We start from the raw sequence: 14,795 nt of genomic DNA on the forward strand, positions 1-14,795 counted from the left end.
AAATAAAGAGACAACTGTACAAATTTGAAGGGGGGCAACAAAAAATTCAAATATGAAATTAAGGGGAAAAAAAGTCGACTTTTTTATAAAACTAAAAAGCTATTAAAATCAAATAGACATTTAAATAATTATAAATAGAGAAATTTTAATTAAACAGAAAAAATGTAAGATACAAAAAATCATCATACCGAATGAGTAAACTAAATCAAATGTATAATTTTCATCAAAAAATAGAAACTTTGGAGGAAGGATATACATACAAAAAGTCAAATTTACAAGGAGTGTAACAGTGAGTGTATGAATATGGTAAAACCTCTTTCACAAATTATGTATCAAGCTACAGCATGTGAGATGTTATGTCATTCAGAGATTATGAGGTTAGACGTTTGAATTCATAACCATGAATCATTTGACTAAAACATATAATTATAACCCAATAAATCCAAATCAACAGCCAACATACGTTTACAGGTAAAACAATACTGGAAGATTAACCAGCCACTCAACATGCCATGCTCAAACTTCTTTTGCCCGGATGGTTGCTTGGGTCATCTGGTTTTAGTGGTGAGCGGCAGTTATCTTCCTTACTCAAACTTCTTTTGCCGGGAATGATCAATAAATTTATAAGTATCATATCAGATCAATCAATATCGTGCATGGTTGTGACAAGAAAACCAGAAGTAGAGTCATATTCTGCATTAATAGATTTAGTGGTGTTCATCAGGAAAATGATTCTAGTGTATGGCAAGGAAATTACTGTGTTTTAAGTAAAATTTTCAAAACTTCACAATCAAATTAATTTTTAAAATAACAAAATGAAGACAAAACCAGTGCTACAAAAACCCTCAGATCTCATAGCTAGGAAAAATCATAAGCAGCTTTGACAATGGCATTGTTCACAGCCTTTGAGCACCATGTGAATATTTATTTATATATATATATATTTATGAATGAATGAATAGAGAGTGAGAGAGAGAGAGAGATTGAGAGAGAGGCAGAGAGAGAAAAGAAAGCCAAAGGCAATGGTGCTCATCAAGCTATAAACAATACCATGCAGCCACTTAATAGTCTATTTTGTCCATCATTGGGTAGTAAACATAGAACTGTCAGAATATTAAATAAATTGTGCACATCTCTAATTTGATACAAAAAGATAAATATAAATCTACCAGGAATCCAAAGCCCTCAGATCTCATAGCTTAAAAAAATTCATCTTCAGCCATAGTCACAGGTTTAATTCATAACCATCTTGCACCTTTCAATGTTGTTAACCAAACACACACACACACAAACACAAAAGGAGTTAAGAGATAGAGATGGAGAGAGATTGAGAGAGAGAGAGAGGTGCAGATCCAGTTACAAACAAAATCCATGTAGCCGCTCAATAATCTATTTATACATCATTGGGCAGGATTTTGGGAAAAATATACCAAGTCATTTTATTAAAACACAATTGAATTGAGAATACACGTACAAACCCATTTAGACTAGTTTGGATATCATAAGATGCGTGAAGCAGTGCGAAACAAAGCAAGCTGTTCATTCCACACAAAATGCTTCATCAGATTTTATTAAAACACAATTGAATTGAGAATACACATACAAAGCAAGTTGTTCATTCCACCAGAAATGCTTCATAAGATGAGTGGAGCAGGGAAGGAGTATTGTGGTAAATTATTGAATGAAATGATATCCATACCACTCAATTCCAAAATGTTCATCAGATTTTAAATTATCCCAACAATAGAATATCATTTCATTCCATCCTATTCCTCCTCCACTCCATCTGATTCCAGCAATCCAAACAAAGCCATGGGAAATTCATGGAAGATGGGTAAACATATTCAAAACACCTCGGATGTCATTGAATCTGCACACAATTGAGAAATTGAAGTTTTTTCACTAACTATTTGTAAAACTAATTTTAAAACTCATCCTTCTAATGAATAGAAAGTATGGTATCCAAAGCCCTCAGATCTCATAGCTTATAAAATCATCTACGGTTTTCATCACTAGTTTTATTCACAACCTTCTTGCATTCCTACACACGCACACCAACACACACAAGAAAACACAGAGGGAGAGACTAAGAGAGAGAGAGAGAGAGAAAGAGAGAAATGCAAATAGGTTGTGAATAAAACCGTGTAACCGTTCAATAGTATATTGATACATCACTGGGCATAATAACAAACCACAAACACTTTATAAATTTAGCACTATAATTATTACAATAGAGACATAAACTGAACCACAATTTCATGAATATCACGGCGATAAAAACGGTCATTTAGCCAAACTCCTTCAAAATTCAAGAGCTTTACTTAAATAAATAGAAATAACCCTAATACGCAACAAAGAAATTCAAACATATTTCTCCAATAACGAAATTATTAAATCAAAGAAAATTCGGAAAAGGGAAACTTACAATTACACTATTTACAGTAACGATCAGCTTTCTTCTTGACACGGTCATCTAACGCTTCTTCAATTGATTTGGCCTTACTTTTAGGTTCGTACCCGAATTTCTTCGCCTCAACCGGAAAAAGTTGATCGTACTTCATTTTCTTCGCAGCGTCAATAGTATACTCCGACGACTCAGACCCTTCAACGGTTTCATTTTTGTCTCCTTCAACTAGGGTTTCTTCTTCGATGTTGGGGTTAGGGTTTTCGATTTTGTTCTTCTTTTTCTTTCGCTTTTTGTCAATGGATTTTTGCCTAGTTGCTAGGGTTCCTCCTTTGAAGGATAATCTACTTCCTTTTGCACGTTCGTATGGATCTGACATTGGAATTGGGGAAGAATTGAACGGCGCTAGGGTTTCCTAGGGTTGCGAGGAAGTTGAAGAGGTTGGTGAGTATATATAGGGTTTACTTGTATGGGCTTTTTGTCTTCTGGGTTGGGTTTTTATTCTTTACCTTGGACTTGTTATTTGCACTCCATCGGTTTACGAATACACAATACACCCACTATGTCATATAAATATTATATCGTTATTATATATATATATATATATATATATATATATATATATATATATATATATATATATATATATATATATATATATATATATATATATATATATATATATATATATATATATATATATATATATATATATATATATATATATATATATATATATATATATATATATATATATATATATATATATATATATATATATATATATATATATATATATATATATATATATATATATATATATATATATATATATATATATATATATATATATATATATATATATATATATATATATATGTGATATGAATCAAAGCTAATATTGTTCAGTATTATTGGATATGTGACTTCAGATCCCAATCGAATGCCTTATATTCCTCATTTTATATATGTGATTAATTAAAATTAGTATTGTTGGACATGTGACTTCGCACACAAGAAGATGATGAATTGTGTGTTTCAGAAAAATTTGAACTTGAAAAACTTTTAGGATTAAAATCAGAGTTATAAAACATTTTAAAAAAAGTTTTAGAGTCATGAAGCGGAAAATAAATTGTAGAAGATGAAATGCGGAATTGTAAAGAGTTAAGGAAAGAAGAGAACACCAAAAATTATACAGATTCAGTAAAAAAAAACGACTTAGTCTTGTCCTCAAGAATTGATCTTGAGAGTATCCAATAAATTTAAGAGTTTTTAGTAGTTTGAACTCTCAAATCCCTTTATATAAGGAAAAATAAGTTTTGTGCCTAACTTCCAACCAAATAGCAAACGCGTAAGAGAAGCGGTGAGTCTTCCTTTCAAACGAAGGATTGAAGCAGATAGTCTCATTTCCACAAGAATTCTGGAGAGGTTAGTTTTTAAGCTTCAACCAAACTTTGGGAGCTATTGTTCCTTTGATTGACTGCATTATATAAAATAACATTGGTAGCACAAGATGTATGTTTGGTGAAGATGCAACATGTAGGACAAGATGTTCCAGAATGTGTGCAACATCTGGCCTCAGTCTACAAGTCAAGGTTTTTTAGTTTTTCTGAGCCAAATTTTGTTTGTTTCAAAGAAGATTTGTTGTTATATTTTTTAGCAATATGTTATTTAATGAGATTTGTCAAAAAGATTTAATAAGATCAAAGCTAATTAAATGAAGATTTAAATTGAATGAAGATCAAATCAAATCAAATCTTTTTGTGGATGTTTTTAAAGCAAATCAATATGATTTTTCTCAAATTTAATGCACATTGGAGAAAATCTCGAAAGATGGATTGTTATTTAAGGAGACCCATTCCTACCTTTGTATACACACAAGTATTGAAGATCTAGTGTGTTATGGTTTTGTTCCTTGAATCTTTGTACTCTTGTTGTTCATTGTAAATCTCTAAAGAAATCTAAACTAAATATTCAAGGCATAGAGGTTGATTGTTAGCTAAGTTTTAATTCAACATCTTTATTCTGTTGAAAGTATAAGATCATTAGGGTGGTGATTGAGAGAAAGTGAGAGGGACTCTCATATTTAGGGGGGTCCAAAATAGAAAGACACGGATAGTATTAAGAAGTATGCATTGAATAAGATTTGTTCATACAAGACTAATTATACTAATACTATTGAGAGTGAATTTCCTTTCTTGGGTTGGAAGCTCCCTAGATGTAGGTGATGTTGTATTGAACTAGGTTAACAATTCTCTTGTGTTCTTTATTTCTTTCTACATTAAATTCCTTAGTCTGATACATATTGTTTTATATGGTACACATTGTCTAAGACATTGTGTCTAACATTTGACCTACGAAGAATAAAATTTCAATTGATATTAGAGTAGGCACCGTGTTCTGTTTCGGTGAGCTCCAGGGAGATTATTTTCTGTTCAAATGTACAATACTAAGAAATGAGGGTCAGTGAATAGACCATATGTCTTAGATGACACCAACTATGATTATTGGAAAGCTAAAATGGTTATTTTCCTTAAATCCATGGACAACAAAACATGGAAGGTTGTTATAAAAAGGTTTGAAATATCTTGTGACTACCTCTGAAGATGGAACACCAATCCTAAATCTTGAAGCTGATTGGTCTAATGTTGAAGATGATTAAGCTCTTGGAAACTTCAAAGATATAAATGTTATTTTCAATGGTGTGGACAAGAACATGTTTAGATTAATCAACACAAGTAAAGAAGCCAAATAGGCATTGGAGATTCTCAAAACTGCACATTAAGGCACATCCAAAGTTTGTATGTCAGGGTTGCAGCTCCTCACAACAAAGTTTGAAAGTTTAAGAATGAGGGAGTATGAATCCATATCTGACTTCAACATTAGGTTGTGTGATATTACCAATACTTCTTTTGCATTATGAGAGAAGATGTTTGAAGAAAAACTGACCAGAAAGATATTAAGATCCCTACCTAAAAAGATTGATATGAAGGTCATAACTATTGAAGAAGCTCAAGACATTAGCATCATCAAAGTGGATGAACTCATTGGATCTTTCCAAACCTTTGAGATGACAATAAATGATATAACTGAAAAGAAAAACAAAAGTATTGTATTTGTATCCAACACCGAAGAGGGTTAATATCAATGTGATACTGAAGAAAGTCTATCAGAAGCTATATCACTTGTTTGTTGGTTGAAAGTTTAACAAAGCCTTGAAGAAATTAGATAGAAGATGAAGGACAAATGTTGAAGACAAAGTGTCAGACAACTTCGATAACATTGGTCCCTAATGCAAAAGTAAAGATGAATCCATACCCCAACCCACATGTCATCAAAACACGACAATCAAATAACCTGCAGTTATATTAGCAATATACCGCATCAATTCATCATCAACGAAAACTCAATGTTTCGCTAAATGGTTCTTAACATCATCATGAAAACCACAACAGTATACACATAATCATAGTTCAATCATCCCAACTCTCATTATTACTATGTAATTCAGCATATTAGCTTTCCAACGCTTTGAATAACATCTAAACCGGACTTACAAAATGAAAGTTATGACCAAAATCGTCGGGATATGTCAACTAATTCAAAACAGATTTTTCTCAAAATTTACATTGTGCAATCGATTGCAATCAGAGTAAAATTGATTTTCGTTGAAGGATTTTCCAAAAATTACACTAGTGCAATCAATTGCAATCAGGGTGCAATCGATTGTCACTGAAGTATTTTTTAAAATTTGAACTAGTGTAATCGATTGTCAGTGAAGGATTTTCTAAAAAAAAATAGTTTTCTCTGTTACAATTGCAAAACCAATTCCAACCCTTCAAACCTCATACCAGTCCCAAATTAATCAATCAAAAACTCTCAAACTCACATTCTAACATCACCAATAGACCAAACATAATTAAATCGATAAAACTACAGTTTTTCCTCATGATTTCATCACTCAAAATCATACCCTAAAACGTCAAATTTTCATCAAAACTCAAGAACACACCATACAACAACCACCCATCGTTACAATTCAAATCAATCCATGGCAAACATAATCAAGATCAACATACAACCAAATTTATCATTCAAATGTTCATCATTTCACATCACATATTCATAGATGATCAAACATTATTTTAGGTTAAGGAAACATCTCTACCATTTCATGATTTAGCACTCATAGATGAATAGTCCCCCTTATCTTATATTTCAGAATTTCCAGCAAAAGCAAGGTGAATTTGTGTTATTCCCTCAAGCCCTAACACTCCTCTTCAAGCGTTCTCTCAAAAACCCTTTTGTATTTCACGTACGGTTAGAATAAGAGCTATTTCTCTCTAATTTTCTGTTTTTATAAATAATTAATTATCTCTCTCTAATTACATGTTTGACCCAAACTAACTAAATCTCTTACTCCTTGATCCCCTTTATTTCTATTAATTCACACTTTCCACTCCATTCTTACTAATTCTCTATTTCTATTATGTCAATTTAATTAATTCTACCCAACCAACTAATTTATTCACATAATTCACACAAAATAATTATTTAATTAACTTCACACCAATAAAATAAAATAAATAAATAAATAAAATAATCAATAATTCTAAATCGAGGTGTCCCTTCGGGCTCGTGAAATAACATGGTCTTATAAAAATAATGAATATGAATATGGTTGAACTTTAACCAATTCATTCCTAAAACAACATCTAGTTGACTTAGGAGTAAACAAATCAAGTAGACTACAAAATCTTTACCATAAATGGTTAGGGGGCAATTAAGACAAACCAACGAATTAATCACAGAACCATTGGACGAGGTATCAACTACATACTACCCTTCATAGTAGACACTACCAAATTCAACTTGATAACACAATCAAGAGATATAAACGAATGTGTAGCACCCGTATCGATGATAGAAATCAAAGAAACATCATTTATGAAACACATACCTCGAATCAAATTATCTGATTTCGAGACCTTCACACCACTAAGAGTAAACACCTTCCCAGTAGCTTATGCGAAACTCAAAGCTTTCTTCGGCTTCTAACACTGGGTACTGATATGATATGCTTCTCTATAGTTGAAATAAGTTAGAACCGCACTCTTGCAATCAATGACATAATGTCGCTACTTTCCACACTTAAATTGCACTCTTGCATCTCAGAGAAGCAGAAATGCCTCCCCACTTGTTTCATTCCCATTTGCGGCCTTCTGCTGGCACTTCTGATTCTCCTTAACAACTAGAGTAATATACGACATGCCATGATTCTGATTCCAATTCTTCTTCTTTCTCACACTCTTATAGTGAGTGTATTTGGATCTAATATCCTAATCATAAATTATGCATTTGATGACCAACACTGAGAAAAGGAAGATCTCCTAATATCCAATGAACTGCTTGATCTTAGGACGTAGACGACTTTTGAACTTCACGCACTTGGACCATTCAACGTCTACACCATTTCCTCCTACGCAACCAACCATAAATCCAGTTACAATAGTAAAGCAAATAACGGTTAATGAAAACAAGCACATGTAGTGTTCACACAAATGTTGAACACCAGGGTATAAATAAGTTTACAAAACTTAGGCGAATGGATCGACCTGCTCTGATACCAATTATCTAACACCATAAACCCCAACACACTTAATTTATAAAACATGTGGAATAAAATACTTTAAAATGGTGCCGCATTTCACAGCATAACATTCTCAAATCACAGTAGCAACGAAAAATAAACTTCAAAACAACTCTAATAGTCTCATAAATAGAAATTAATTTCATTTAATCATAAAATAGTTAACTTAACAACTCATAGAAAAACATAATAAGGTATTCCCAACCCATTGTTACATTATCAGGGTGACACACGAAAATCTAAACAACGCAAAAAGATAAATAACAAAGAAGGCCAACAATGTCGTCCTCCAATACAAGCAACAACTAAAGCTCATCAGTCTCTACCTGAGTATTTGTACCACAGGCGTAAAGAACAACACAAAAACAAACATGAGGTGAGAATACATTCACATATGTTAGCATAAATAACCAATCATACAATCCATCCACAAAAATGATCATTCACAAATGCAATTATGTATGCAACATATTCATCTCTTATAATCCAATGAATGTGATACCAAAATTCTGATATTCAGAGGTATGTTACTGAATCATCCAACTGGTCACTAGAGTGAAGTCCAAACTCGTCACTGGACCAGAGTCCCACTAATCACTGGACTGAAGTTCTAACTCATCACTGGAAATAAGTCCTACCTATCTCTAATATAAATGATGTGTGAATATGACACAAAGACATACAATACTCATCTCAACCTCCAACTTCAATACTTATCATTGGTTCCCCTTGAACCTAAAACTCAACATTAATATTTATCGCCATTTTAAGGCCACGTCACTGGTTCCATCGAACCAAAACACCCCAACATCAACAATTTTCCTCTTCATGAGGCACTCACCATAAACTCAATATAATAATTAAAATATATAATTTTCGCATCAATGCTCATCAAACAACATCAAATAGTCGAAAGAGTCGGGAACCACTAAAAAACAATTGAGTCTAACGACTCAATTATTTATCAAATCCAACTCTAAACAAACACACACACACATACACTTAATAGTGTTTTGATATGATACTAAGGATTTAAACAACTCTATTGGCAACATTTAATAGTTTAATCTAAACATAAAAAGTATAACTCTAATAACTTCAAAGATTTGTAAATTTTGAACTGAAAAGCTCTAAAAACACAAAAAATGAAACTAGGACACGAAATTGAAAATACTCTAAACTCTCCGAACATGACCGTGAATCTGACCTCAATTCAAACTAACTCCAAGTATATTGAGAGATACATGGAGTTGAATTTTGAGGTGTATGAACTGAGTTGCTTCGATTTGATCTCAAAGCAACTCAATCTTCTTGCCTACATTGGTAGGACTTCAGACAACCAATGATCCATGAGATTTGAGAGAGAATCAAAGAGAAGAAAAATCTAGAAAAATATCTTCAATGTTGTGCAGAACTTGATCTCTCTTGCTTCAAATCGTGTTTGATCTTGCTCAAGAAGCTTGCAGAAGTAGATTAGGATTGCTACAAGGCTTTGGATCTTGGAGTTTTTGAATCTCCAAACAGTGAGATTCAAACTCAAATTTCTAATGAAATTTCTCAGGTTTTCCTTTTAAATATGAGGGTTTCAAGTGTGGAAGGCAAATCTGGCACGCAAGGCTCCAATTTCTTATGCCAAGGGCCTCTTATTTATAGCTCAAGCAAGTGTTATTTGCACCTTTCAAAATATTTCCAAATTTGGCAAAGTGAAGTGCATGCTTGCATGGGCATGTACAGGCCTATGAAGCTACTCAATTCAGTCCATATGCAAGTGTAATTGAGTCTGAATGTGGATTGTAATGCAAGGCAAAAGTGTATTGATGTTTAAAGATTGATCCTTGCCAATTGATGCATCCATGTTCAGACCATACGCAGACCCCTCAAACCTTGTCCAAAATGAATGAATTTGGACTCTTTGGAAAGGTTAGATCAAGAGCAACAATTCTTATGTTGAACAGTTTTCCATTTGGAGCTTGTATCATGATGAATTTTGAGGTGGAAGTTTGGAAATTTCAACATGTCAAAAAAATTTCGAAGTGTTAAACCATATGTTCAATTATTCCACCTTGACTAACATTTTATGTGAGCTTCAAATTAGAAAAGTGTCTTCATCAAAGTTGTAGCTATTTCAAAAATATTCAAAATAGTCACAAATTTTACCTCACTTGGATTTGGGATGAATGAGTTATGCATTTTTTAAGTTGAGGAAAATCACTTGTTCAATGGTATTGGTCCAAAATGACCTATAATGTATCCTCATATCACATGCTCATAAAAGTTGAATTAGCTCTTCCTCCAAACATAAAAGTTAAATTAAACACCTTGAATTTGATTTTGAAACTTGGAAATATTTCATCTCATAAAAATTGAGCAAGTTATGGCCTTGGGAAGTTGACTTTCAAATTAGGGTTTAGACAAAATGACCTATAATCTTTCAACATAAAATTTGACTTTCCAAGCAAAACTAGCTCTAGACTTCAACATGAAAGTTGTTTGGAATGTCATTTAGAGTAACGTTTATCTTGGAATCATTTTTATATGATGAAAATTATAGGAGATAGGGTCTAGGGGAACCCAGTTTTAATCAGATGAAAACCTCTGGTCAACCTCCATCAACCACCTTACTAATTTGCAATTCTCCTTACTTTTTGGATTCTTGGGAGATAATATATGCATAAGATGATGAAATTTGAGATGCCCCTTGAAATATTTGATCAATTGGTGAAGAAGCTTGTTGAAGAAGTTACACAAGATACCTAGATGAACTAGGGTTTCCAAGGCAAACCAATTCCAAACTTTTGAAGAATTCTTGATCAAAATAACATGTAAAGATCATGGGGACTCATATATGATGCCTAGAGCCAATGTGGAGCATTCCTTGGTTGAGCTCTTAGCAATGAGGGTCTTAAACCCTATATGTGAACTTGATAGATCAAAGGTGATCAAGTTCCCTACCTACAAAAGAAGTAGACAAATGCAAAGACGTATTTTTGGTATTTTGGTTAGTAAATGATAAAATAACAAGTATGATACAATCACATGGTACTTGGTGATCTCTCCCAAAACAAAACCAATTATTAAGGGGTAAGGAGGATGCCAAGGTATGATCCCAATGCCAATGCATATGATGAGATAACATGAGGGATCTTAGGGTCAAAATTGGGGTCTTACAGCTGCCCCTATTTAAGGACATTCTAACTGAGGAGGAGAAGGTTAAAATCTTCGTATCTACTCAGTAGAATGGGCTTAAATAACAACATATAGAAACAAATTTTGGTCCCTAAGAGACCTCATGATGCATATGATATGAATGTAAAATAAATCTCTGTGGGGAAATATTGCCACAAAGGAAAAGAAATCAGAGAGACCGAAAGTCCACATGAGTGTAATGCATTCCGTAAGGAAAAACTTATTGGGGAGACAGAGACTCTGAGGGGATAAAGGGTTATGCGTAGGCTAGACTACGACTTAAAAACTGCTGGGGGACTAGAGGAATTCCATGAAAAATGGAAAGACTCAGCCGAGAAACAAAAGGAACGTCTGCAGGGGAACAGGCAGATCAGAATAAAACTGAAATACTCGAACCATGAAGGAAAAACGATTTCACTAAGGAAATACGCACTCAACTCAACTGGGGAAGGAATAAACTTCAACACAGGAGGAGCATAAATCTATTATCCACTACCTGTTACTAGGTAAGAGGATAATAAAAATCTGTCAGAGAGGACATCCGTTACCGGTTAGGGTAAACATATAAAGGATGAATCGCTGAGGGTCGCCAGGAGGTGAATTCATTACCGATTATTGGGTAAGAATATACTTGCTGGAGAAAAGCTGAAAATAGGATTTACAACTATCGGTTACTGGGCAGAAAACCAAAGGGAGAGAATATATGTCACTGGTTAAAGTGAACATATCAAGGATAGACTCAAAGGAAAGAAAATCTGTCACTGGTTAAGATGAGCATATCAAGGATAAACTTTCTTGGGGATGTTAAGGAGGATACCCGTCATCGGTTAGGATGAACATATCAAGGATAAACCACTTGAACAACAAGAATAGGAATTACATCTATCGGATACTAGATAGAATGCCATCAAAGAGAATATCTGACACCGGTTAGGATGAACATATCAAGGATAGACTCTGATGGGAGAAAAGCAGGATTTACAACTACCAGTTACTGGGCAGAAGACCGCAAAGAGAAGAAAACCCGTCATCGGTTAGGATGAACATATCAAGGATTAACTCTCTGGGAAACAAAATATGGATTACAACTACCTTTTTACTGGGTAGAATACCAAAGATGAGAATATCCGTCATCGATTAGGATGAACATATAAAGGATAGACTCAAAGCAGAGGAAGAAAATATTCGTCACCGGTTAGGATGAACATATCAAGGATATACTTCTTGGGGAAACGTGAAAATAAATTCGCTGAGGAGAAAAAAGAGTTACTTTTGCCGGGTATTGGGCAGGAAGTAACAAATTGCCAACTAAGAAGAATACTACCAGTCATTGGGTAATAAACTCTTAGGGGACCAAAAGTATCTATCTAGGTAAGATCTAGAAAGAAACGGTCAAACAAGACTCAGCCCAGTAAGGGTATAACTCAAGGGGAGTGGTTCCATCCAGATAATCAACTGGGGAGACACTGAAATAATAATCATCCATGAGGAAATAACTCAACGGGGAAAGGAGAAAGGTTAAAATCTTTCTGCTTAGGGGGATGACACTCTACAATTGAAGGAGGACAGACACACTAAATCTGTACGGGGATAAAGTACCACCATAACGGAGAACAAGAATGAATTAACAAGTGCAAAAATAAAGTTATATGAATGCATATATGTGTATGTATATGTATATATGGTGATTATGCTGACAAAACGATCTCAATGGATACAAAGATGTCACATATTTAAATCATCAATACAATTCTTGGCCAATCCACAATAGATGGAAACAACTGCTGGAGAAAAGAGAGATCAACATCCCAAATGCTCAACCCTAGCTGGGGAAGGAGGAGATCTGCTGAGAAAAATGTTACCAATTCTGCGGGGAATTTTAGGTCAACACCACATCAAATGGGAGACAACCCTGCAGGGGATAAACACAAATAGCTGCTCAGAAACCAGAAGGAAACTCTGACTGGGAGCGAATCTGATTGCGACTAGCGAGGAAACCAAAGTCCTGCCGAAACCATGCGAATTGCTGTAAAGAAATGTCTGTATTCTGCTAGAGAACAAATATAAGCTCGGCTGGGGAATAAACGCCAATTCAGCCGGGGAATAAACACCAATTCAGCTGGGGAATAAACACCAACTCAGCTGGGGGCAACAGAGAATTAAAATCCTGGAGAAATCAGCAAACACCGTGTGCTGAACAATGTTGTCGGGGATGAAAGAGAAATCGCAGCTACTGCTTAGGGAGAACCAATAATGTTCCACACTTAGGGCTTAACTGCTTTCGAACCACCGTTGATACTCCTTTTAAATAAAATCAATTGCTTAAAATTAATGCTTTTATATGTTTAAGAAAATATGATTTTGATTAGAATTTTAATTTTCAAGATGATCATAATAAAATTTAAAACTATTTGGCTGAATTAAATAAGAGTAGAAACAATTGGATAAAAGCTCAACTTTATTTCATAGAATGGTAGTATATAAATGACAAGACTCCATAGATCTTTACAAAGTTGAAAATGGTAATTTACATGGAAAAGGGTTATATTGAATACAATGATCATTAATCCTTCTACCAACTCCTGATATCCACTGTGCTCTTGACCGCTACTGGGACGAAATAATCAAAACCGACCGTTGTGCTCAAGAATGCCTTCAAAACGGAAGATCAGCAGGATGCAATTACTTGCCATAATCCCTAATATTTGCATAAATTGCCCTAAGGTGAGGTACTCAATTTATCAGAATAATCCTTTTTGTTTTATGTCTCTACTTTTTGCCTGGACCGCCCTTTCGGGTTTTCAATCCACCGAGACGCTCTTTTTTGCTTAAGCCACCCTTGCGGGTTTTCAACTTAGCGAGCTATTTTTTTATATAATTTTTTTAGGCGAAGTATTTCTTCACTACATCTGCGTTCACAGGACGCATGAACTCTTCACCATCCATAGTTGTAAGAATCAAAGCACCGCCTAAAAAGGCTCTCTTAACAACATATGGGCCTTCATAATTAGGAGTCCATTTTCCCCTAGAATCTGGTTTGAAAGACAGAACCTTCTTGAGCCCAAGGTCACCTTCTCTAAACACACGAGGTCTGACCTTCTTATCAAACGTTTTCTTCATTTTTTGCTGGTATAACTGACCATGACACATGACAGTCAATCTCTTCTCTTCAATCAAATTCAACTGGTCACTCCTGGTCTGACACCATTCAACCTCAATCAACTTGGCTTCCATCAGCACACGCAATGATGGGATCTCAACCTCTACGGGGAGCACAACTTCCATGCTATAAACAAGTGAGAAAGGGGTTGCCCCTGTTGAAGTGTGGATGGATGTATGATACCCGTGCAAAGCAAATGGGAGCATCTCATGCCAATCCTTGTACGTTACAACCATCTTCTGAATAATCTTCTTGATGTTCATATTTGCAGCTTCAACAGCCTCATTCATCTTAGGTCTGTAGAGAGAATAATTATGATGTATAATCTTGAAGTCCTTGCAAAGAGCTTCCACCATATTGTTATTCAAGTTCAATCCATTATCAATAATAATCTT

The 14,795-nt window shown here is 34.3% G+C and overlaps 1 protein-coding gene across 3 annotated transcripts; it reads right to left on the reverse strand.

The window, feature by feature from the left end:
* Positions 1 to 294: 294 nt before the first annotated feature.
* Positions 295 to 2,846, reverse strand: LOC127127309 (uncharacterized). Of its 3 annotated transcripts, none has more exons than XR_007805315.1 (3): positions 2,426 to 2,846; positions 1,475 to 1,535; positions 295 to 693 (listed from the first exon to the last, which is right to left on the reverse strand). XR_007805315.1 is itself a non-coding variant. In XM_051056463.1 (2 exons), exon 1 carries the CDS (start codon positions 2,781 to 2,783, stop codon positions 2,433 to 2,435), a length of 351 nt encoding a protein of 116 aa, XP_050912420.1. In that variant the 5' UTR covers positions 2,784 to 2,844; the 3' UTR covers positions 295 to 693; positions 2,426 to 2,432. The 3 variants fall into 3 exon arrangements, 1 of the variants encoding a protein (XP_050912420.1); XR_007805313.1 differs by having other exon boundaries at positions 1,475 to 1,870; XM_051056463.1 differs by lacking the exon at positions 1,475 to 1,535 and having other exon boundaries at positions 2,426 to 2,844.
* Between the last annotated feature and the right edge of the window lie 11,949 nt (positions 2,847 to 14,795).

The sequence above is a fragment of the Lathyrus oleraceus genome, chromosome 1, assembly GCF_024323335.1.
Source record: "Lathyrus oleraceus cultivar Zhongwan6 chromosome 1, CAAS_Psat_ZW6_1.0, whole genome shotgun sequence".
NCBI classification, from domain to species: Eukaryota; Viridiplantae; Streptophyta; class Magnoliopsida; order Fabales; family Fabaceae; genus Lathyrus; species Lathyrus oleraceus.